Source organism: Mixophyes fleayi, chromosome 3 (assembly GCF_038048845.1).
Source record: "Mixophyes fleayi isolate aMixFle1 chromosome 3, aMixFle1.hap1, whole genome shotgun sequence".
Classification (NCBI taxonomy): domain Eukaryota; kingdom Metazoa; phylum Chordata; class Amphibia; order Anura; family Limnodynastidae; genus Mixophyes; species Mixophyes fleayi.
In genome coordinates this window covers 246,197,219-246,221,641 of record NC_134404.1, presented here as the reverse complement: position 1 = coordinate 246,221,641, position 24,423 = coordinate 246,197,219, and the positions used below count along the sequence as shown (strand labels likewise).

At 40.6% G+C, this 24,423-nt stretch overlaps 1 protein-coding gene across 2 annotated transcripts in view; it reads right to left on the bottom strand.

Annotated features, from left to right (window-relative positions):
- Positions 1-4,150: 4,150 nt before the first annotated feature.
- TMEM242 (transmembrane protein 242) overlaps positions 4,151-24,423 on the bottom strand; it is an 87,681-nt gene continuing 67,408 nt past the window's right edge. The window contains exons 4-5 of one of the 2 annotated variants that reach the window (XR_012689720.1): positions 4,822-5,085; positions 4,151-4,241 (exon numbers count right to left, since the gene is read on the bottom strand). Coding sequence is in view for 1 of the 2 variants with exons in the window: in XM_075203380.1 (XP_075059481.1) it covers positions 20,537-20,596 (60 nt within the window). In the remaining variant the exon portion in view is untranslated. Of the gene's footprint in view, positions 4,242-4,821; positions 5,086-20,180; positions 20,597-24,423 lie in introns of those variants that run through there. The other variant, XM_075203380.1, reaches the window with a different exon arrangement.

Sequence of the window (24,423 nt, the reverse complement as noted above, 5' to 3'; positions counted from 1 at the left end):
TCCTGTGTTCCAGTCTGCTAACCTGCTAGTTCCTGTCCTGTATCCTGATATCTCTGTTTGACTCCCCGTGTATGACCCTTGGCTTTGATTTGGACCTTGCTCGTGTTTCCTGTGACCCTGATCTCTGGCCTGTTTACCCGTTCTGCTATTTGCCTGTGACCCCTGACCTCAGCTTGTTCATCGATACTGTTGTCTGCTGCCGGCCCTTGACCTCTGCGTGGACCTGACTCCTCTTGCCTGGGTTCTCCCCAGCTGGTACGCACTTCACGACCCTCTGTCAGTCTGCGGCCCAGTCTGTCCCCACCATCAGGGGCTCCAGTGAACACCTGACTGGCAGAGTAGATTCCGGGTTGTGTTGTGCCGGCTGGAGGGGTTCCTAACATTATAACCGGCCCACTCACGGAGTGTATTCCCTTTCTGCTCCAGAAACAAAATCCATGCAGGAGTATATCGACGAAAACCTGGAGAGAGGCTTCATCAGGCCATCTAAGTCTCCCGTAGGAGCAGGATGCTTCTTTGTATCAAAAAAGGACGGAGGGTTAAGACCTTGTATTGACTACCGGGGATTGAATCATATCACAGTCAAGAACACCTATCCCCTTCCGCTCATCTCGGTATTGTTTGATCAGCTAAGAGGGGCTACTGTCTTCACTAAAATCGACCTTCGCGGAGCATATAATCTCATCCGTATCAAAGAAGGAGATGAGTGGAAGACGGCGTTCAATACGCACTCTGGCCACTACGAGTATCTGGTCATGCCGTTTGGCCTCAGCAATGCGCCTGCAGTGTTCCAGGACTTGATCAACGAGGTCCTCCGAGACTTCCTGGGTGGTTTTGTGGTCGTCTATTTAGATGATATCCTCATCTATTCCAAATCTTTACTCGCACATCAGACTCACGTCAAACAAGTCTTACAAAAATTGCGGGAAAACCATCTCTACGCCAAGTTGGAAAAGTGTGAGTTTGAGGTGCAGAAGGTATCCTTTTTAGGTTACGTAATCTCTTCTGAGGGATTTTCTATGGATTCAACAAAGGTCCAGGCTATTGTGGATTGGGTACAACCCAACAATCTAAAGGCGGTACAGAGGTTTCTGGGCTTCTCCAATTATTATCGAAGGTTCATTCACAACTTCGCTGACATTGTGGCTCCCATTGTGGCTTTGACCCGTAAAGGAATGGACCCAACTAATTGGTCGTCTCAAGCAGTAGCCTCATTCAAAAGTCTGAAAAAGGCCTTTATCTCAGCTGAGGTCCTTAAACATCCAGATCCAGCTAAAGCATTTGTTCTAGAGGTCGATGCCTCGGACGTCGGGGCCGGCGCCATTCTATCACAGAAGGATCCTCATACTAATCGTCTACACCCATGTGCCTATTTCTCCCGTCAGTTCTCTTCAGCAGAAGCCAACTACGACGTCGGTAATAGAGAACTATTGGCAATCAAGTGGGCCTTCGAAGAGTGGCGGCATTGGTTGGAGGGTGCTTCGCATCAGATCTCTGTCATTACCGACCACAAGAACTTGCAATATATACAGTCAGCCAAGCGTTTAAACCCTAGACAGGCCCGCTGGGCATTATTTTTTACCCGGTTCAATTTCCTGATCACCTACAGACCAGGTTCCAAGAATGTCCGGGCAGATGCCCTGTCCAGGAGTTTCATGGCACACCATGTTCCAGTTACTAACCCAGAGTCTATTATTCCTCCTTCCATAATCCATGCTGGGTTAACCCAAGATCTGAATGTCACACTGCAGAGATTCCAGAAATTAGCCCCAGATGTTACTCCGGAGCAACGACTTTTTGTTCCAGTCCACTTAAGAAAGGCGGTTCTTGTGGAAGCACATTGCAGTAGGGCTGCTGGGCACCCTGGAATTTACAAGACGCTAGAAATCCTTTCCCGCACGGTCTGGTGGCCATCCATGTCTGCCGACGTCAAGAGGCATGTCCTCTCATGTGAGATTTGTGCTAGAAACAAAGTGCCTAGGATCCGTCCAGTAGGCCAATTAGTTCCTTTGGCCCCTCCTGCGAAACCATGGACTCATCTGTCTATGGACTTTGTAGTGGATCTACCACCTTCTGCAGGACACAACACGATTTGGGTCGTGGTAGACCGGTTCAGCAAAATGTCACACTTCATTCCGTTAACCAAACTACCTTCTGCTCGGGATTTGGCGCTCTTATTCATTCAACATATTTTCAGGCTCCATGGACTCCCTACTAACATCGTCTCTGATCGGGGTTCTCAGTTTATAGCACAATTCTGGAGGTCCTTCTGTACCCTTCTCGGAATCAAGGTCAGTTTGTCATCCGCCTACCACCCTCAGTCGAATGGGCAAACTGAAAGGGTTAACCAGTCCCTAGAAAAAATTTTGCGATGTTACACATCGGAGTTCCACGATAATTGGTCTTCCCTGTTACCCTGGGCGGAATTCGCCTGTAATAATTCCTGTCACTCAGCTACAAAAATCTCTCCGTTCTTCTGCAATTATGGTTTTCACCCCAGATCTAACTCCCTGTATTCACTCCAGTCCGTTGGTATCCAGGAGATCCGCTCCACTGCAAGAGATCTCAGAGTTATCTGGAAGAAAGTTCACTCATCATTGAGACAAGCCTCACTTGTGGCAAAAAAAAATTCGGACCGACATCGTACCACCTGCTCCCTTAAGGTTGGCCAGAAGGTGTGGCTGTCTACAAAAAATATCAGGCTCAGACAGCCTTGCAAGAAGTTGGGCCCTAAGTTCATCGGGCCGTTTCCTATCATCAAACAGGTGAACCCCGTCGCATTTAGGTTAAAAATTCCGGCCTCGTTGAGAATTCCCAACACATTTCATTGTTCTCTGTTGAAACCGGTACTATTTCCTGGTCAAACCCAGTCTTCAAGTGTGCCTGGGAGAGGTTCCAGTGGACCACAAAAATTTGTGATTCAAAAGGTCCTTGATTCTAAAAAAGTTCAAGGACAGGTGCATTTCCTCATACAATGGAGGAATCGCGGATTGGAAGAGAGATCTTGGGTTCCGCGGAGACAACTCCATGCCCCAAAGAAACTGAAGGAGTTCTTCAAAAAATTCCCTAGAAAACCAGGATGTCGGGGTCCCTCGACCCCTCCTCAAGGGGGGGGTACTGTTACGAGCCACGGCGACTCACTTACCCGCGTCCCGGCCGTCGCCATGACGACCGGGACGTCATTTCCGGCCATAACCCGGCCGTTGCCGGGGCAACCAGTAGACGCTTCAGAGCTGCGTCCCGGCAATAGGAGGCAATTACAGGCATTAGCCTGCAACTGTGCAGGCCAGGGGCAAGCCCTGATTGGCTCTGTTAGTGACTGCTTATTTACCTGCAGGAGTGTGTTCAACCTGTGATTGGTTCAGCTGGGTATTTAAGGCAATGAGGTCTGCTGCCTCATTGCCGGTTATAGCTCCTGTGTTCCAGTCTGCTAACCTGCTAGTTCCTGTCCTGTATCCTGATATCTCTGTTTGACTCCCCGTGTATGACCCTTGGCTTTGATTTGGACCTTGCTCGTGTTTCCTGTGACCCTGATCTCTGGCCTGTTTACCCGTTCTGCTATTTGCCTGTGACCCCTGACCTCAGCTTGTTCATCGATACTGTTGTCTGCTGCCGGCCCTTGACCTCTGCGTGGACCTGACTCCTCTTGCCTGGGTTCTCCCCAGCTGGTACGCACTTCACGACCCTCTGTCAGTCTGCGGCCCAGTCTGTCCCCACCATCAGGGGCTCCAGTGAACACCTGACTGGCAGAGTAGATTCCGGGTTGTGTTGTGCCGGCTGGAGGGGTTCCTAACAGAGGGCACATGTTCCTTTTGGATGACATGCAAACAGCAAATCAAAACCTTTTCTGCTACAGCAATGATGTTAGAAACAATCCATCTTGCTGAAATGTTTCTCTTTTAGGATTTTTATATAGATTCTCTTTTAGCCTTACACCCACATATTGTGTAATGAGATGAATAAAGACACACACACCAAGGTTTTTGTGTTAATTACTTATATAATGTGCCAAGGGTACAAAAGGAACAAGATATTTACAAATATAAACTATATTATTTACATATAAAAAAATATTTAAAATAAAGAGGACCAGTAGTCCAATGTAGCCTTCCAGTCGGCAACCAATTGCACCAGTTGCTGGCAGGTGGCCTCTAGATTGGCGAGGAAGTGGCCCATTAGGGCCAACAATTGGGCCGGAGTGGGTGGTGGTGTTTGCCAAATCCGACCTTCCTTCTCAGGTGCTGAAAGGAACCGAAAGAAATCAATAAATATACAGCTCAACCTAATTTGGCAAACAGACTGGACTTACTAGAGATGTGTACTGTTACATTACTTTCAAATGTAAGGCCTCTAGCTACCAAACCATTTGGACACACATTAAACGTTAATAAGGCTTTGGAGTAGCATTTTGATATATGTACTACATTCTGGTGTGCCCCGGGGAGAGGGGCTTGGACAGGGTTGTCTTACCAGCATTATAGGCCCCAGGGCATTGCACTACAGTGGGGCACTACCTACAAAACCACTCACAGGGTGTAAAAAGATTTCTGTTTATATTTGATTTGCAAGACAAAATAATATACTGACAACTTGACAAGGCTCTCGGGCCCATTTGTGTTGCTCCTGCCCTGTATGCCTATGTGTTAAGATGGCTCTGGATGTGGTTTGAGTGTTTAATTAATGTGAAGGGTCATTATGTTTGAAACCTGTGACATATATGTCACCATTTCATCAACATGTGTGACATCATGGATTATTTACAAGTATAATGGACATCTCAATCATATCCAATTATGTCCAGCAGTTATAGGAAATACTTACTATCTTCAAAGGCCTCGGTGTCTTGCCTGGCCGACTCTGCCTCCTCCAAACTCGCCTCCTCTGGGTCAGCCTGCTCCTCCTCATCGTACACCGGCTGTGGCTGCTGGGCCTCCTCCTCCTCCTCCAGCACTACCACCGGCTGGTGCTGCTCCTCCTCTACCTCATCCTCCTCTGCCACTGGCTGTGGCTGCTGCTCCTCCTCATCGTCCTCCACAACCGGTCGGCGCTGCTGCCGCAATTGCCAGCGTTGAAACCGTGCCCGGACTGTTGGAAACAAGGCACAAATAAACCTGGGTATTGTTAACAGAATCTCCTTGGGAAAAAACAATAGTAGTAGGATGATTATCCTACTACTATTGTTTTTTTCCCAAGGCAAAAATCTTATTGCCAGCAAAACCAAATATAATCTACTTTAAAAGTAATGACCTAAACATGATACACGCAAAGCATTTCACATGACATGTCACAAAGATTTGTTTTTGGTATAGGGATGTGGAATATCTCAATGGCCTAGTGGTTAGTAATTTGCTCTGAAAGCACTGACGTCAAGAGTTCGAGTCATGACACTTTAGAAATCTTCCTTGGTTTGGTCACGCTCACAGTGCAAATAGCCAGTTGCACCTTATGGTACCTTCCACATCTTAGAAAATGAGCTAAGGTGTTAGGTTTTTCTAAGCTGCCTTCAAAATGTTGGCCTTATGTTAAAAACATATCTGCCACTCTAATCTGCAAATGTTTTTTACGCTTAGATCACCTACTTACAGCACTGGGGTCCAGAGTTTGGGCAACCATAATCTGCAATAATGTGCTGAAGTTTCAAAATAAATCATGTTGAAAATTAAATGTTCTGTAGCCATATTTAGGAGACAGGAGTCAAAGCAGGTTGGGTGCATTGGAAGGGGAATGACCTTTATAGTGTGCTTGAAGAATGATATGTAGGCCATGTCACGTGATTATGGTAAACATATTTTGAAACATATACCCCTAAAAACTGTGTACACGTGTTTTCTGCTATTAATACAGAACTCACTTCTTCTTATCTCCTGACGGAGCTCATTCAGCAGCTGCGGCCGACGCCGGTGGAGATCGCTCCAGCGGCGCTGCAGCTGCACTATGCTGCGGGTCCTGTTGCATCTCCTGCGGATATACCTGCTGACCCTTTCGAACCCCCTTAGTTTACTCTCGTTGGAGCAATAGCGCCCTGAGGGCACGCTATCCATGCCCTCGGTGAGGACACGGATCTCACGTCGTGGAAAAATGGTGGCTCTCATTTTTTCAAACAAAAATTGCCTCTACAGTATTCTGCGCTGTGATTGGTTCTCTCAGCACGTATGGGCGCGCTAACGTCACACGCGGATCTTTAAGACACCTGTGTGTGTAATGGTTGCCTCTCCCACCAAGAACATGGCGCCCGTCGCAGATGAGACGAGTACTCTATGCGTTGCAGTGAGAAAACATTAATGTACACCTGGCTTTTCAATTAAATCAGTTATTTAATCCCACTTGTCCCTTTTTCTTCTCTCCTGCAAATTTGAAATTTCACTGAGCAGGCTCTGGCATACTGTGGACATGACAGCTTTTTGGGCTAGATATTTGTCCAACATGTGTAAACATTGTTAATACCAAATGGGCCTACCTGGAAATGCATGTTATTGATGTGTTTTATTGAGAATACAGTACAGTAGGCATAAGTGACCAGTAGGAAGTCTCATACTAACAAAAATAAATATCATACAGTGTATCTGACCAATTGTAAGCATCAAATCCAACCCCAGTGTGGAACTAAGCGCAGAGATGCTATGGGAATGAGTACCAACAGAATTAATTACTAGTGTTAGTGTGGGCTAGGCTAGTCCAGACACTCTAGGGGGGACATGGGGATAGTAAGTAAATCGTACACCATATAGTGTCAGTTTTGGCCTGGTGTCAGCTTGGTTTTGATGCTGTCATCAGAAGGTGTTTGAAATGGAGTATACATTTGTAGTAAGGCAATGGCTTTTCAAAGTAGAACAGTACAAATGTTTGGGGAGGGCTTTGCCGAACTGTCATTTTGATTTAAATATCTGTCTTTGATTTGGTGCATGAAATTTTTTGACTCTACAACAAGTTGTGTCATGGTTGTGCACAGTTACCATTAGGCCTCTTGGTATTGCTTCCCTTTAACAAAAACCACAGTGGCAGTTGATCCCAGGATGGCCATGCAGACATGGCATATTCCTAGCCTATTAGCTAGGTAGCCACACCAAACTCTGCTTATCGATTACATTTATATCCAAACGCACCTTTGTGTCAAAAACTATGCTTGGGGTGGGGTTTGGAATCTCACTACAGATTGTGTGCCAGTGTTCTGTACTTACTGCTTGCCAATCTGGAGTATGGTCACTCTGCTAGGTGAGGAGAATGTAATTGTGGCCTCAGACTGCTATTATGTGCCACACTTTGAAAGTATTTGAGCTACCTTACATGTAGACACATGTTAAAGCAGGCATTGGATTTACTCTACACAAAATACTTCCACCATAGAAATTACACACACACTACTTGCAGATATTCCCAACATGATTGTCTTTTAAGGCTAAGGTTAGATTTTTGCAAACCCCATAAGCAATGTGAATGCTAGTGCAAATTATTTAACTAATTCTTACACCCCAATCCAATATGAACATTTGAGTTCACATCCATAATACTTATACCTCTGAATTTGAAGGCCACAAAATATACAATATGACAGGTGTGTGCAAACTAAAATCCTGAGATTTCACACACATTTTACTAGGCTTAAAAATGTTTATATGTGCTGCTGCAAAGGAACATTGCATGACTGCAACAATACACAATATAGTGAAAGTGTAACATATGACAAATAGCGTATGAGGCCACCCAACAGTGCTGTCCAAAAGGGACATTTAAAAATATGTTGTGACCAACTCCAACAGATGCCTAACTTGCATCTGACTCAAAGACCTTGGCCTTGAATATGTGGACTTTGTGTGTAGCATTTGTCTGTGGCCACGATTCCAAACAAAGCTGCATTTGAGTTGCAAGTATTTTTTGGGCCTGTTGGCTTCAACAGGTCCTAGCCTAGGAAGTGTGCCACTCAATGCCATCAACATTTAAGAAACACTTTGACAGAGGTGTGTTACAAATCTCTATATGTGCACAGACCATATTGAACGTGCACAATATCACATTTTAAAATGCACCACAACCATAGAGACTATACTAAATACACAAATATCTGTAATATTAAAGAAAATAAATACTACATATAGTGTGAATTCAGGGGAGGACCAGTATGTGGCTAAGGGGCCAAAAACCAAACATGCCCTCAATATATTGGACAAGTAGACCTGTCCCTAAACATGCCCCAAAAGGACTATATATTGATTATTGGGTATGACAATACAAAGAACAGTGTAGTAGTCAGCAGATACTTGATTGGGACTGCTTGATGACACTAATGCATGGTCACATTTATTGTAAACAAACATGAATCTATAGTTTCAGCACAATACATAGCAAATAAGACAGTGGTCTGTGTGCCAAAGTTACTTGCATCAAGAGTAGACAATCTGGGCAAAGTCAAGAAACATAAGCAGCCTAGGAGCATTGGAGAAATACTTCAACGTGTAGTGAGACACGAACTGCTGAACTCCAAAAGGCACACCAGCTTGGCCTGTTGAATGGAAAAACAAAACATTATTTCTGCAAGATTTGCTCACATACTACATTAAAGAATGTACTTAGTACATGCCTTGGTGCACATGAAGGTGTCCCCTGTATTGTAACCTGGAAAGCTTGATTTAGCTGTGTGTTTTGCATCATTTGTGCCTTGAAAGTCCTCCCACAAAATATAGTTACAAAATGTCTATTGTCCACAAGCCAGAGCACCAAATGAACCTCACAAATGTACTGTTTTTGTGACACTAAAATTTAAACCACCAACACCACTTTACTGTTACATATGCAAAACACTAGAGACTTTCATTCCTCGACAGCACACCCCATGGGCACATCCTGCCAAACATTGGAGACAGCTGGTGTTCCATATTAATCTATATCATTTGTACAAAAATTATTTCTTGCCATACCTCATGTCACTCACCAGACTGTGAGTGCTTCTTCCCGGACATTTAGGAACCGTGGCCGTCCGCCATCCTGAGGGTCTGCGCATGCGCAGCCCTTTCTAACCCTTCAGTGTATGTTCCTTTAACTTAATTGGCAGATCAGGCAACACTCCCTATATTAAGCACCTGTGGTGAATACCACGTTGCCTGATCTTGGAGTCTCATTCCCCATGAGCCTCTGAAGGTGTTCCTGTGTTTCCTCGTGTATTCAGCGCGGCTGATTCCTGTGGTTTCCAAACCACTTCTACCTACTGTGGTTTCCAAGCCACTTCTACTACTGTGGTTCCCATACCACTTCTACCTTCCTGTGTATCATCGTGACTGTTAGCTGATTCCTATCCGCTGCCTCCGTGCACTACAGTCTGCAACCTGCAACTCGTCTGTGTTTCATCATGACTGTTGGCTGATTCCTATCCGCTGCCTCTGTGCGCTTCAGTCTTCAGCTCATCTCAACTCTCCCGTGTTTCCTCGAGACTGCCACTACTATTGCTATCCGCTACTCTCCGTGATCATCAGTACCAGCTCAACTCTGCTCTCCCGTGTGCCATCGTTACTGCACCTGCTGGTTGCTATTGGCTACCTCCGTGTGTCCGCAGAGTCCTGCTGCCGCTTCTCCTCATCTCTACTCGTCCTTCAACTTCTGATCCACTCTCCATGCTTTCCTGTGTTCCCGCTGGTCTCTACCCGCCTGTCAGCATTGGATTCGTGTCTCACTACTTACCTCCCCGCTAGACCATCGCTATTCTTCAGGGTCCTCCAGGAGTCCAGTTCCACACTCTACTGATTCCTGTGTATACGTTTCCCTGCTGGTCTACCTACCTGTGCGCTGCACCTACTTGACTACCGCTTCACCCATCCAGGGACTTCGCTTCCTGCCGGCCTCCTGCCGTTCAGGTATCTCTGCACTCCTGTCTGACAGCCTGCTTCTGAACCACGGTATGCATACTTCTCATTGACTGTGCTGGTGTATTGCATATCTTGCTGGACTGTGTTGGTCCTTCTCTGGAGTTTGCTATCCGCTGAGTCTACTGCCATCATTGACTGTGTTATCTTGTGCCGGATTACCTCAAGAGACTTTCTATTATTACAGTGCTGTTCAGTCATTTATATATTGTGCATATTATTGTGGATCAAGTTTAAGGTGCCCGTGTATCTCCTGTGTTGCAGTCTCTCCCCGTGCTCCTCCTCACATATATATTCAGTGGTACAACTTGCTAGAGGCAGACCACTGATCCCTGTTCCCTGTGTCACTTGTTTCAGTATCCTTTCACATAGCAGTGGTACAACTTGCTAACGCAGACCACTGACTCCCCGGATACCTCCACTTGGATTCCATTCCTTCACTCAAGACAGCGGTACAACTTGCTATCCGCAGACCGCTGACTCTCATCACCTCCTCGTTTCTGTTGGACATTCCTCCTCACTATAGCAGTGGTACAACTTGCTACCGCAGACCACTGACTACCTTCATGTGTCCTTTGTCCATACAGTTCCTCGTGTATTATTACCTCCATATTACCAGTGCTGCTAGTCATAGATTTTCCTGAGCATCTCATCATCTGCTATTTCCTGTTCCGTGATCACCCTGCTACCAGAGTACCATAATACCACCTATATTGCTCTGGTAAGCCTATCACCTGGTGATCCCTGGGTAAAGACTCCTAGTGCCCGTGACACCTCAATAGAGAGATATTAGAAGGGAGATTTTGCAACAGGTGCCTATAGTACAGGAGCAGTTATCTAGGTAGCAAGTGACCCAGAAGAGACCTGTGTCTAGATGGACAATGGAGTGAAGGATCTATAGGGTGCTAATCAGTGTCCAAAGCAGCAGAGAGTTACAATTTAATTAGTATCTCCAAAATATTCTACATCATAATTTGGACTAACACATTTACAGTAAGCAACTGAAACATAGAAAAAATAAGATAACTCCTTTCTAAGCATTGCTTAGAAGTGTAGCAAGTCAGCTCATGCAGGAAGCCATAATGCCCGTCTTCTATGTTTTAAAAATCATATAGAAAGCCAACAAACTTTGGCCAATTTAAACTAACAAAGTCTTTGCCTGTGTTCTTTGTACACACCTGTACTTGCAAGAATTCAAATCTACAATGTTATCTTAACTAACAAAAGTCCACAAATGACATAATATGACCATAACTATATACTTACAAGCTGAAAAAAGGCTACAAATCCATGTCTGTTTCCTTCACGATGCAATGGACATTTGCAATCCACCTTGAATAATGATTATTTTCAGGTTAGCCAGGCATGTGTCAGCTAAGGCCTGTTCGTACACAAAGAAAAGCCTTTAGTTTTGCAATAAGCACAGCAATCTCTACCAAACAATCAACATTATTGTTCAAACTGATAAGCTCCATAACTCCAGACACAGGCCTTCCAGCATTTCTATTTTGCAGAAACCCAAAGGTACACTTTTGATTCCCTCCCAAGTATCTGATCCCAACATTTATATTTGTTTCTTAAAAAGAAAAATCCATTAACATAAATCCTAATACAATAGTTTGTGTGGACTGACAGATAGACAAACCATATTTGATTGTTTTTTTACCTTGCTAATCAATGTTGAAGGTTAGGTGTCCAGGCTCCACATTTTCGTGAGGGATGGTGATTTGTTGAATAAACATGTACCATGGAAATTTTGCTGTACCACATAAGAGTTTAAATAATAGGTATAAGATTGAAAAGCTTCACAACACCACACCCCTAAAAAAAGGTTACAATTCAATAGTCAAATAACACACATTAAAATGTAAAAAAAAATGCACTGTTATTGTGCAACATCAAACATCTTACAAACATTTAAAGTGCCTATAACACAGTAACTTTAAATAAAACTCAAAAAAAATGAAATGCAAATAAGGAAATCACCAGCAGCAAAAGACAGTACAACCTATTTATTTCTAACAAATTTTTAGTCTGCAGGAGGATGTCTTTTATAGGGGATTGTAATGAGACAAGTATATGCAGGTGTATAGGCCAGGTATCAGCTGACAAGATCTGATGCTGGGTCTATGCAACGGTGGTTATGACTAAGTCTCTTTTCATTCTCTACTGATTAAAGTAATTTTGTTTTTCTTTCTTATTGTACACTCATCTTATATGCATTAGACTAGACATTGCTTTATTGATTTTGCAAACACCAAACATGATCCTTTGTGTCTGTTACTAAAAAGGTGTGTTCAAGTGTTCAATTAATTATGTTGCAGGACTTTTTTGTGTGCAAATAGTTAATGTGCAGTTTGGTGAGGGTGTTTCAATCTGAAGTATACCTTAGTGAATAAAGAAATGAGCTTGCAACAAGGTAATGAGTTTTAACCCCGAATGGTGCGTGTATGTGGCTTACCTTTGTATATTTCCATGTTTGAGTGTATTTATTCCACTCTGTGACTTATCTAAGAGTGCTTTAGTAAATGTTTTGGTGTATAATGTGGCTATATGTCATGTTGAACAGTGTGATCAGCTACAACACAGCAAAGCAGTTGTTCCAAAAGACTTGATTGCAAAGACATAGGAAATCCCTACTGGCAAGTGAAAACAGCTAAGTGTTCACCAAAACTAAAAAGTAGAAATGCGAGAAATATTAATACACTTTTGGTTTGTATTAATCAACATGGATATATTTAAATATGCAGACATTTTGACTCTGCATGTACCAATTCTTTCTGTGTATAATATTTCTAATTATTGGCATTTTTTCTCCATGTTTTAAGGAAACCAACTTATGATAGAAGTTGCTGCTCAGCTTTCATTTGTATTATATTCCCTTGTCATCACCACTTATACAGTGGCGTAGCATATAGGCAATCCACCTTGCAAGCTTCCAAACGTGTGTTCGAATCCTCACCAATTCTCTCGTCTCTGAGGGATCATTAATGTCGTTACAATATTTGTGTTGCAGTTAAAAGTGTCCCTGTGGTAATAGTACGCCTGGCTTAAATTAGCATAAATCATGCGTGTACATCGCAAAAATATAGTGGAGAGTTATTATATGTCTATTATTATTAGTTTTTATTGCAAACGCACCATCAACAACTGTCAAATCAGGCATGTAACATTGAGACTCATGATAATGGTAATTGAGAATCAACAGAGATTTATAATAAATATTTAACCAAAAGTCGATTGTTTGTGCCACATTTTTTAAAAAATAATTACCCATGCACTGTGCACTCCATTCCAGCAGCCGGAATGAATGGGGAATGCACTCAGGCAACCATTCCAGCAGCCGGAATGAATGGGGAATGCACTCAGCCAACCATTCCAGCAGCCGGAATGAATGGGGAATGCACTCAGGCAACCATTCCAGCAGCCGGAATGAATGGGGAATGCACTCAGGCAACCATTCCAATAGCCGGAATAAATGGGGAATGCACTCAGGCAACCATTCCGGCAGTGGAATGCACTGTGCACTCCATTCCGGCAAGTGGAATGAATGGGGAATGCACTGAGAAAGCCATTCCTGCATACATGAAGTGTGTTGTAACAGATACCTGTAATGTCTCTGAGTAATGTCCAATATATATATGTATGAAAGTATGTATCCAAGTTGATCCCCATAATGCAGAGAAGACATCTGCCTAGCATATCAAACTGCAGTGTACTTTACTGAAGAGCCAGTAAGCAGCAGAGGGCGCAATATTACGCTAACTAGTTCCGGCAGTTCCGGATTGAGGCCAAAGGGCCAAAATAAAATCAAACATCTTGCACTTGCGAGTTGCATTTATTAGAAAGGTGTCTGTAAAGAAAAAAGGCTTATTTTACACAAACATATTAATGGATCATTTGTAAGATATATAAATCCAAATACATTTTTTTTTTTTATTTATTTTTTAAAAATTTTTTTTGGGGGAAAAACAGTCTATATTGATATGTATGTATGTTGTGCATATTTCGTTTTGCTTTTTAAACGCAAAAGATGCTTTTAAAGGCGTTTAATAGTTGTTTTAGCTACCTGTATTGGACTTAAACATGACCCTGGTTAAAGATAACTTTTGTGAAGGAGGGACGTCAGTTTCACTTAACTGCACAGAGGGAACGCCTACTGTTCTCAAGTGAAAAAGCATAACGCCTACCTTACTAAAATGATATCTCATCTCCGCCCAGTCCGCGCCTATTCTCCGCCCATTCCCATCCCTTTCTTCTCAAGTGGTCAGCCGCCATCTCAAATATATTTGCGTTGGACTGAGATTGAGTTGACTTTGAGTGCTGTATCTGCTGTGATTGCGCAGCATATGTGGTGTTTTGCGCATCTCAAGTCTCGTTTCGTGCATGCGCAGAACCAATTAGCAGATGCGTATGCATTTGCGTTCCTTGATGAATCGGGCCCCAGTTGATTGGATCCGCGGGATCGGTAAGAAGGTGAGGATTGCAAACTTATTTTACCTTGCTGTATTTGAATCCTACATTTTTCAGGGTCTATTCGGTAGTTATTTCTCAAGACTGGTGACATTCTGTGGGACTATCCTTGAAGAAATTGGAGAGCGTGAGTTACTAATGTTCTCCTAATGGACCCATAGATATATTACTATGATCTCGATATTACTCTTATTGGCAGTTACCTCCTAATGAGAGCGGTTTTGAGAAACTATGTATAGATTGCGGGATATTCCTACCTGCATTGGAAGATCAATTATTTTTTTCTAGATATTTGGATCCTTCTTTATTTTCATTATTATGTGACTACAGGCTCTTATATATTTTAGGCAAGGTTATATCATCTACCTATATTTCATGATATAGAGATGTCTCAGGAGTGTGATTTTGTATTATTGATTTTTATGTAAACCTTTTTTTATGGTGTTTAATTAAATTTTAGATCTTTGCAGTTTTTGTCCATACATTTATGCTACCTATTGTGTATGACTCACAAGTTATATAAGGAGGTTTCAGAGCGCTGACATTCGTCTGTTTTGTTTTTTCCATTAGCTTAATGTTTATAAATGTTTTCTTCAAGATACTGTGACTTTAAAGTCCACTATATTATAAGAGCCAAAAATGTGTTGTCAACATTAGACCCACTTAAAGACTAGTCTAAAAACAATTAAATATAAAATGTATGGTTACAAAACAAATACAGCAAATAGATGCTATCACTTTGTATGAGGTGCCTTTTGATACCAATGATAAATGACCACCATAAAATAAAAAGAAACCAAGAAATTGACTTTAATACCAAATGGAAGATAACATTAAATTATCAAATACATTAATTGCATTTAGACTAGTGGATTTATGGTGCCACAGTAAAGCTGGGTACACACTACAGAATTTTCCACCAACTTTTTATGCCGAGTGATTTTACATGTGATCGATGGTCGGATCACTCGGCCCATGGACTGCATACACACTAGCCTTGTTTAGGACGATAAAGGGAAGAGCGAACGTCCCTTTAGCGATTTTTTACAGCCATGTTGTCGTGAACAATGAATTTAATTTCGTACACACTGCAGCGACATTTGCGGGAAATGTAACGAGATACCAAAGGCATTAGTATAAAGGGGCAGAGCTTTCGCTAAAGTTAACACCCAAAGCTGCATAAAAAGAGAAGACTACACTGTCTCTTCATTCATTTCTATAAAATAGAAGTTTAGTAATATACATTTAATTTAGAAAAACATTTAACTTCTAAAGTGCAATGCAATGAATATTCCCTAATAATAAAATCCCTTCGTATGGAATGGAATGCTCCATTCTCGGCGGGCATCATCGCTGATTGGTCCACAGCAGAAACAAACGCCCATGTCTGAGTGTATAAAATGACAGAGGAGCCTGTTTGGCACCGAGGAGTCAGAAGATGGCGAGTGAGCAAGTGGCGGTGGGGGTTCCGTGTGAGGAAAAGGTGTCAGTGGGGGTTGCGGGTGAGGAGAAGGTGTCAGTGGGGATTGCGGGTGAGGAGACGGAGATAGAGTCAGAGATGGTGCTGTAAGGGCCAAAAAATGTTGGAAAAGTTAAGGTGGGGGGTGGAGATACTCAAGAAGAGCAAAGAGCAAATCCAATGAGCCCAAGAGAAGTGGAGATGATGGTCAAAGCACTGGACCAGGACGACAACTACATTAAAAAATGTCAGTAGCACATGTTGTCTACCTGTTAGAAGGACTTTATTTCATTCTAGTGTCACATAAAGCTACATGCTTTGGGCACATACCTGTACCGTTATAATAACAAAAATGGCCTGTTTTCCAGAATGCTTGGAGGTTAAGCCCACTATGATTGCGATTTCGCCACAGGGACCAAAATATAAACTGATCTCGAGCAGTGTGAAAGGTGAGAAAATGAGAGTATTTATGTCGTTGTATATAAATTACAGATATAGAAGTTAAATGGTAAACATTTTTTTATTTCCTTGTATCGTAGATAAAGAAATCAAAGGGAATAGAAACCCAAGCCACATCAAGATTTGTTCTGCCACAAACCAGTAGCACCTTTAAAAATACTAAATACTAAAAATAATACTCTGCAGTACTCAGCTCTCTGATTGGTATGGGCGCGCTCACTTCTCATGCGGATCTTTCAGACAGCTGTGTGTGTTAAAATTTTTGTACCTTTTTCCTGCAATAAAAATGTTGCTTGAACACTGTGTGGTTTATTCTGGGTTCTTCACAATTATAAGTTAATCAAGGTTAATATAACTTTAATAGGTTATAAAGGTATAAGTGTATAAAGAGTAAATATGAATAACACACGTGCTTTACACAAGTGTAATGGTCTGCAGCCAGACAGGTGCAATATACATCAATACAAAACACTAGTCAGTGATGTGCGGATTCCGCACCACGTGGGACTGGGACAGACATCAAAAAATTAACATAAACACGCCCCCCACGTCGAGGAAGTATCGGAGGATTGTCGTGGATCGGTCGGATGTTTATACACACTACACAGCGGAAACTAGATTGGAACGAAAATATTAAACGGTACGACCAACCAAATGAGGCGACAATCGTCCATTTGGGTAGACTTTCAACCATCGTGTCACTGCACACACTGACCCGACTTTTGAACGAGCGGTCCTATGTCTGCTGTTTGAGCCAATTATTGGACGAAAACAGTGTAGTGTGTACCCAGCTTAAGTCACCCTGTGTTTGAATATCTTTGGCAAGTTTGCAATTTCTGTTGTGCATAGTTTTGCTCTGTATATTATCCCCTCCAGATATTATGTAGAGCTTGTAACATCCTTGGCTCATATATACAATTCTACGTTTCGCAAATATAACAAATAGATATATTTGTCTTTGACATATTTGTTTCACAAATTAATAGTGACTGCTATTACATACACTTGGTAGTTGTTTGATTCTAATAAAATTGTCTATTTAATAGTCTTTCTGTATGTGCAAACCTGGTGAGATCCATTAGTAAGCTCTTCTGTGCAAAAGATAATTGACTGCTATGTTTATTATTTCCAATTAATCCACTATTGTTTTCAAAGAATAGTTTTGCCTCGTTACAAGCCAGTGGTCAGTGCTTTGCATTAACATTAAATATCTCATATTCCTGTACAGTGCAAATCTACCATTTCTATGTTAATTTAGCCACTCAAGGCTCTTACTTTTGGGATTAATGAATGACATATCACATAACTAGAGTCAGAGCAGAAAAGCATCTCCTATACATCTAAAAAAAAATATTCAGGAAAAGAGTTTCTCTTTCCAGAGTGACTGTTACATCTATGTTTTATCTAAGTACAGTTAGAGAAAAAGTAAACTTTGGGGCAGATTCAATTGGCCGTGATGTTCCTCAGAAAAATTGCGGCCAATTGAATCTGGTTGCACATTTTTACCAGTAGCATAGTAAAAATGGTCATTTCTGCTTGCACCTCTATGGGGTACGAGCAAAAATTAGTGAGATTTCTGCAAAAAAAAAAAAGAAAAAAAAAGAGTGCAGTGTTTCGTGGTCGTTCAGGAGACACCTCACGTGGATTTTTTCTCAATTGAATCTACCCTTATGTGTATAAATAAATATGTAGGTACTGGTAAGTAGTATTTAACCTTATGAGTGGTGACAGAGCTCCACTTGGTCAACAGCAAGTGGAGCACAGCTACATTTTCCCCCCCTTTTCTTTATTTTGGGGGTGTCAGGATAATATTATCTTTGAATGATGTTTCAAGCAAGACAACCCTGATTTTATACAGAGTTCAAATATCCATTTTCCTTAGATTTTTGCTACTCTAGATAGTTATGTTCATTTGTTTGGTTTGTGTCCTTATGTTATAATAATATTTTTTCTTATCTAGAGTCCTTTCTTCCTTTTTTGATCCTTTCAAAGGGTGGTAATTATGATTTTGCACTGGTAACTTAATATTTTTTTAAAAGGGGTTTGACTACTTCCAGTAGAAAAAAAGCTGATCACCTGTACTTAAATGTAAGCTGGACAATGTGACTCATGATCGGCTAACATCCAACCACATAATGCCTTGTTGTTTTTAGTTTGTATTATATCTCCTAGTCTGATTATGTAAACTACAGTAATCAACCTTTTTTTGCAGAATGTGGCCTAACCCATTGAAAATTATATTTTAAAATAACACTAGAAAAAGACTACGGTCAATGCTCTCTGTTGCAATAAAATAATAGAAATCCAAATAGCTGATATGATTGCCTTTTTTAAGCACTGAAAAATTACCTTTTCTTTTTGCAGAGTTAAACAATTGCCCTGCCGAGTGAGAGAGATGGTTTATTCAAACATTACTGCTAGCTCATGCAGTACATTGTTCTAGTAATGATATCTAATTTTAGGTATTAGTCAGCTTCCACACAATAATATATAAGGGTATATGGGAATGAAGAATAGTCTTAATAGGTTATTGTGATTTAAAGGTGGCCACATATTGTACATTGTGTAGCAACCATTTAATAGTGTAAAAAAAATGTAAATCATTTTTTTAGTTTGATGAATTATGATCTAGTGCCCATTTTTGATAGGATTACACAGCAATTCAATCTTCATGTTATTGTAGCATATTTGCTTTATAACATACTAATTTACACAAGCACCAAATACTGTAACACAGTAATGCTAATAATGAGGATAATACTATTAGAATATTAATTTGCCTAAATAATCTAACTATCCATTGTTACAAATATAAACAATTACAGCCCTTAAATTTTCCTTAACTCAATCTTGTGTCTTAAAAATGTTTTTCCACCTCCCAAACAAGAACACATTGTATAAGAGGGCAAACATTTTAATTTGCAACTCTTTTAAAAACAACCAGCTTGCAAACTAAAATACCATAAAAAGAAGGACAAGTGAGGCCTCATGGGACGAACGCACTTAAAGGGCGACAGGGTTTGTAATAAACCAAGCACTAACCTGAAGGATTTGAATTTGGGTGGGGTCCGACCAATGGTTGATCCAGGGGGAGGAACCTTGAAGTATATAGTTGACTGCACTTCCTGGAATGTCCATTCCACAACACGAGATCCCACCCACCAACTCCTTGAGGTACATTTTGGGACTAATGTTGCGGTAGGAAGGCACTGCGTTCAGCGGCTGATTTGTGGGCGCACAGGTAGTTGGGCATAGGTCACTGTTCCCTAGGAGGCACCAGTAACTCCTTTTTGGTCCTTCGGTGAGGAGGGTCCCTGTCCGGCTCGGTGAGGGAGGGCAGAGTGAGTTTTAAAGGGGCAGTCACCCTGACGCCAACTCAGCGCCAGTTTTTTGATGGGATTTGTTCCCCTGTGTGTGGACGTATGGCGGTTTGCGCCAGTCCACTTGTGATTTAGTGTTACCAGCTTGAGAGCTGTTTCGCAGTGCCCTTTCTCCGCCACCATAAGTTTAGTTAATTTAGAAAAATTCTAATAAAGTTCTGGCAATTTTTTAATAACTTATTCAAGTCTCCGTGTCATTATTTGCATGCAAATGTTTAGAATTTTAAAGGTTATGTGAGGTTTATGGGCACATACACAGTGAGCCTTTTATGGATTTCCTACTGGTGTTATGGAGAACCATACCATCAGAGTTAGATGGTAATGGTAAATGAGTGCCTTTAACTGTTTTGATGGGTATTGGTACCTCCTGGAACCAGACTCAATTAAGTACTTCATTCCAATGGAATGCTCAAAACATGGATTCTACTCTGACAATGAGGCTCATTCTCAGAAGACACCAAAGATGCATTAATTTTCTTAATTCAGTGTGGCTACAACTCAAGCAATTTTAAGTGACACAATACAGCCTTCCTTATGTCAATGATGTGATCAACAATATGTCTTTGATAACTGAGTTTATTGTTATTACAATTTATAGCATTTGTCATATAAACTTCTCAAATAAGCAGTAGTCATTGCTTACTATGCCGCAATGTTCATGTTTGAAGTATACATATTTGCATAATGTAAATAATTCAGAGGTGCTTTTCTTTATGCTGTATGAATAGCATGTAGTCACAGAATATTTAGCTACACTGGACTATTTGTGATGTTGTGTGGAACCTCATAATAGGAAAAGCTCATCTGCCAGCCAGACAAAACCTGCAAAGACGACATTATTCCAGATGTATGACACTCCATTACTTAGACTCCAAAAGGTCTTCCAAGCTAAATGGGTCAGGATTTAATATCTGTTATTTGCTTTTAGGAGCAGCTGGAAATATGGACTGCATTTTTCCCCTAAAGTCTTTAAGCTGGAGAAAGAAAAAGAAATAAGGGAAAAAAGTTAAATACTAATAAGCATGATGGCTACACAAACACATTTCAGCAGGTACTATTTTGCCCCCTTCTATATCTCTACTGACACTAGAAGAACATAGACATCCATTTTGAAGTAGCCATTTTTTCTCAGTTAGGAACCACAGAAAGTACTAAACAATTGTTTAATATAGCAACTTCTGTCATTTTAAATTTAGCATATAAAAAGGATTCTGAGAAACTTCTACTGTTCCACAAAGCATTGACGCCCATGGACCTCCTATTATAACCAAACTCTTCTCAATATCTAAGCTCAAGCTTGATCTCTGCCTCTCCTATAATCTAATGCCCTATTAAAGTAATTTCATTGTTTTACAATAAGCATTGTCTATGCGATTTGTGTGGTTCCAAAGCACAAGCAATTTATTTAGCAAACGCAAATAGTTTAACATTTCAATAAATAAGTACAGCTACAGTCCTTCAGTCCTGAAGACTGTGGTCAGTGTGATTGACTAGTTGATTCCAGGGAGCAATATATATACATTTGGTGTTACAGTAAATACAATACAGGTGACTTGGCAAGTTTCCATAGGTTCAGGCTTCAGGAAGGTCCAGTGTAATGCAGTCCATAGGTAGGGTTCAAACAACCCCCTCCAAGGGTGGGGGTCAGCTCTCCAGATGATGAATACTAATGTTCCTGCCAAGAACTAGTTTAAACTGGTCTATTAGCATTACACAGACAATATCATTCTAATTATTTATCCCCTATCATCCATAGCTAGCATACGCAAGGAGCGATCCTTTCGGCGAATGAACCGGACGTCTGCGAATAAATAGGGGATTAGAATGATACCAGACATGACATGTTTCCTATGACCTGAACCTTAGATCTCACTAATATGTACCTTATAATATAAAACTATAAATCAAATAACATCTGCTCATAAACAACTGTGGATTGGAACTATTATAAATATGAAATATATATATAAGTGAATGTGTAAGTGCGAGTGTATGCGTGCATGATTTATCGTGCGATTGCGCCATGAGACGTGGCGTACTGATTGCAATCGCATGGCAAAACAATATCAATATACTTACTTTCATCCAATTATACGACTTTGACAGCCCTCACCTTAGACCCTCTTCCACGTGGCCTACCCAGTATCTTCTCCATGCTTACCATCTGATCTGTTCCCTAGTTCTTCTGGCTCTCACCTCACCCCTCTCCCCATATTATTAGTAAACTGTACATCACCATTATTTGTTTGCATTCATGTTGTTAGTTTAGTTACAGACTGATTTCTATTTCTGGTTATATGAAGGTTTCCACTTTTTGACTGTAATCTTCACCTGTGTTTGCAATGCCTTCAATAAACAGTATTAAAAAAAAATAAAAAAATAGACATGGTTCACACAGGCAAGATAGCTCAAACCACATGCTGTTCCGAGCTATTTTGCCTGTCAGAACTATAAAAAAAAGTAAACAAACAAAAACCAGTGAAAATATGAAAAATGTTACACTCCTGGCTAACATTATGTACTAGCAGATGTGTGCAAGAGAGAAGAGTTGCTTTACAATAACATCTTATTGGTGAGATTCAACCTGCAAATAATGAATACAGTAAAAAAAACACGTTTTGACATACAAAGTAATGGTATGAGGAAAATATATCCATATTATTAATAAACACCTGAACAAATTATATTTGGTTATTATAATAATAACTAGTTATACTCTGATTCCAGCAATTTTCCATAAAAACATTTTTGCTACACAACATTTTAAACTGAATTTGGCAGTTCAAGGAATACCAAACCTAATGTTTTTTTGAAATTTCGTTAAAAAGGAAAATCTAAAGAAACACAACCTTAAATAGTGGTGAAATTCTGCCAGCCAACTTTTCCAACACGGCAAACTACTTCTATAAATACATGTTAACTAATTTACAAATTTTGATGAACATAACTAAGCTCACATATTTTGTTGTACATTTTACACTATACTTTTGACAAGAACAATATATACATACGTCTGCTTGCTGCAGTATTAACAATTCCTTAGTTAAACTAATTGGTTTCTGTCTACCCAAACTCAGGCTCACAAATATATGCTCTGATAACATTTTGAGAATGTCCTTCATTTCCTTCCTTCCTTTTTATAGCAGACATAATTTTGCTTAAAGTTCCAGATGGGAAGTTAAAGGTTAAGAGTATGTTGTGCAATGAAAATGAAAAAAAAAATGCTATTTTTTGTAAATGTTACTTAACATAACACTGACTACACTCAAGGAAACATGAACATTCTTCAGACAGATTATTTTGCTTTTTAATGTTTGACTTTTATGGAACAAAAAATAAAACCTGAATCCAGACACAGATTCCATTAACTTTCTATTTTGGTCTCATAACTGGTGGAAATGCTTTCACGCTGCTCATATGGGAACTGGTGATTATGTCTTTGAAGTAAAACACTGAGTGGCATCAGTGTCACGCGGGCCAATTGGGACTCGTCTCTATCTTGGCCATGTCTTTCATGTAAGGCTGCAGGGAATAGAATGCTGACTCGCTAATAATGAATTACTCGCATTAGCTGTGAAAAGAGGCGATCAGAAAAAGGCATGTTTCTGTTTTTCTTCTATATCTTTAAAGGCATGCTGGGATAGGAATAGCTTTTGAAACAAATACACACCGTTTCCCTTAGCTTGTTTGTAAAGAAATTATCTAAATGTTGCTCCACATGTAAATTTGATATGAGCCTGTCTTTCATTTAGCAAGCTATATTTAACATAAACTGTTCCCACCTGGGAAAAAAGGGATGACACATAAATTAATTAAAAAAAACATACAACTAAATACCTGTACCATTTATGTTAGAATACATATTTTGTTGCATTAAGTTATTTTCCAACTTCCACAACTGATTGCATTCCCTTGACTGCATTCTATTAAGGGAATATGTATATTATATCATAAATGATAAGGATATTACATATCACAGAGGAGTTCAGTGGCCATATAAATGCATGAGGCCAGCAGAGACTTTGTTATTCTTTGTCATACATGGAATTTAGTAGTGAATAAATATATAACATTGTAGCTTAGTTATACATTAGTATCGCTTGTGTATTATTTTAAAAAAAAAATGGCTACTGTTGAATGACAAATGTTTGAAAAAAATCTACATTAAAAAACTATATCCAGTCCCCAATTAGACTTGTGGAATTCATATTTTTGTCAACAGTTCATAAAAGAATAAGTAAACCTTCCAAACAAGATAGACATGCACTATGTGGCCAGTTTATTAAGTACACCTTTCTTATACTGGAGCTAGGACCCCAGAACAGCCTGAATTCTTTGTGGCAAGGTTTCAACAAAGCGTTGGAAAAATTCCTTAGAGATTTTGGTCATTTTGACATGAAAGCATCATGCAGTTACTGCAGATGGTCAGCTGCACATTCATGCAGCAAGTAGGGAATTCCACCACATTCCAAAGGTGCTTGATTGGATTGAGATCTGATTGTGGAGGTCATTGAACTCACTGTCATGTTTGTGGAACAAGCTTGATATATTAGCAGATGGGTAGAGTGTGGCCATGGGATGCACATGGTCAGCAACAATATTCAGGAAAGCTGTGGCATTTAAACAATGCTCAACTGGTATTAAGGGACCTTAATTTCAAATTGTGCTCATTATAGCTTGTTCGAATACTGGGCACATATTTTTGCTGCTTGCACAAACCTTGCTACAAACCTGTGGTAGCCAAACATTTGTTCACTAATGCTCCTAATGCTTCTATTTGCACCTTGAGAGTGCTCATGAT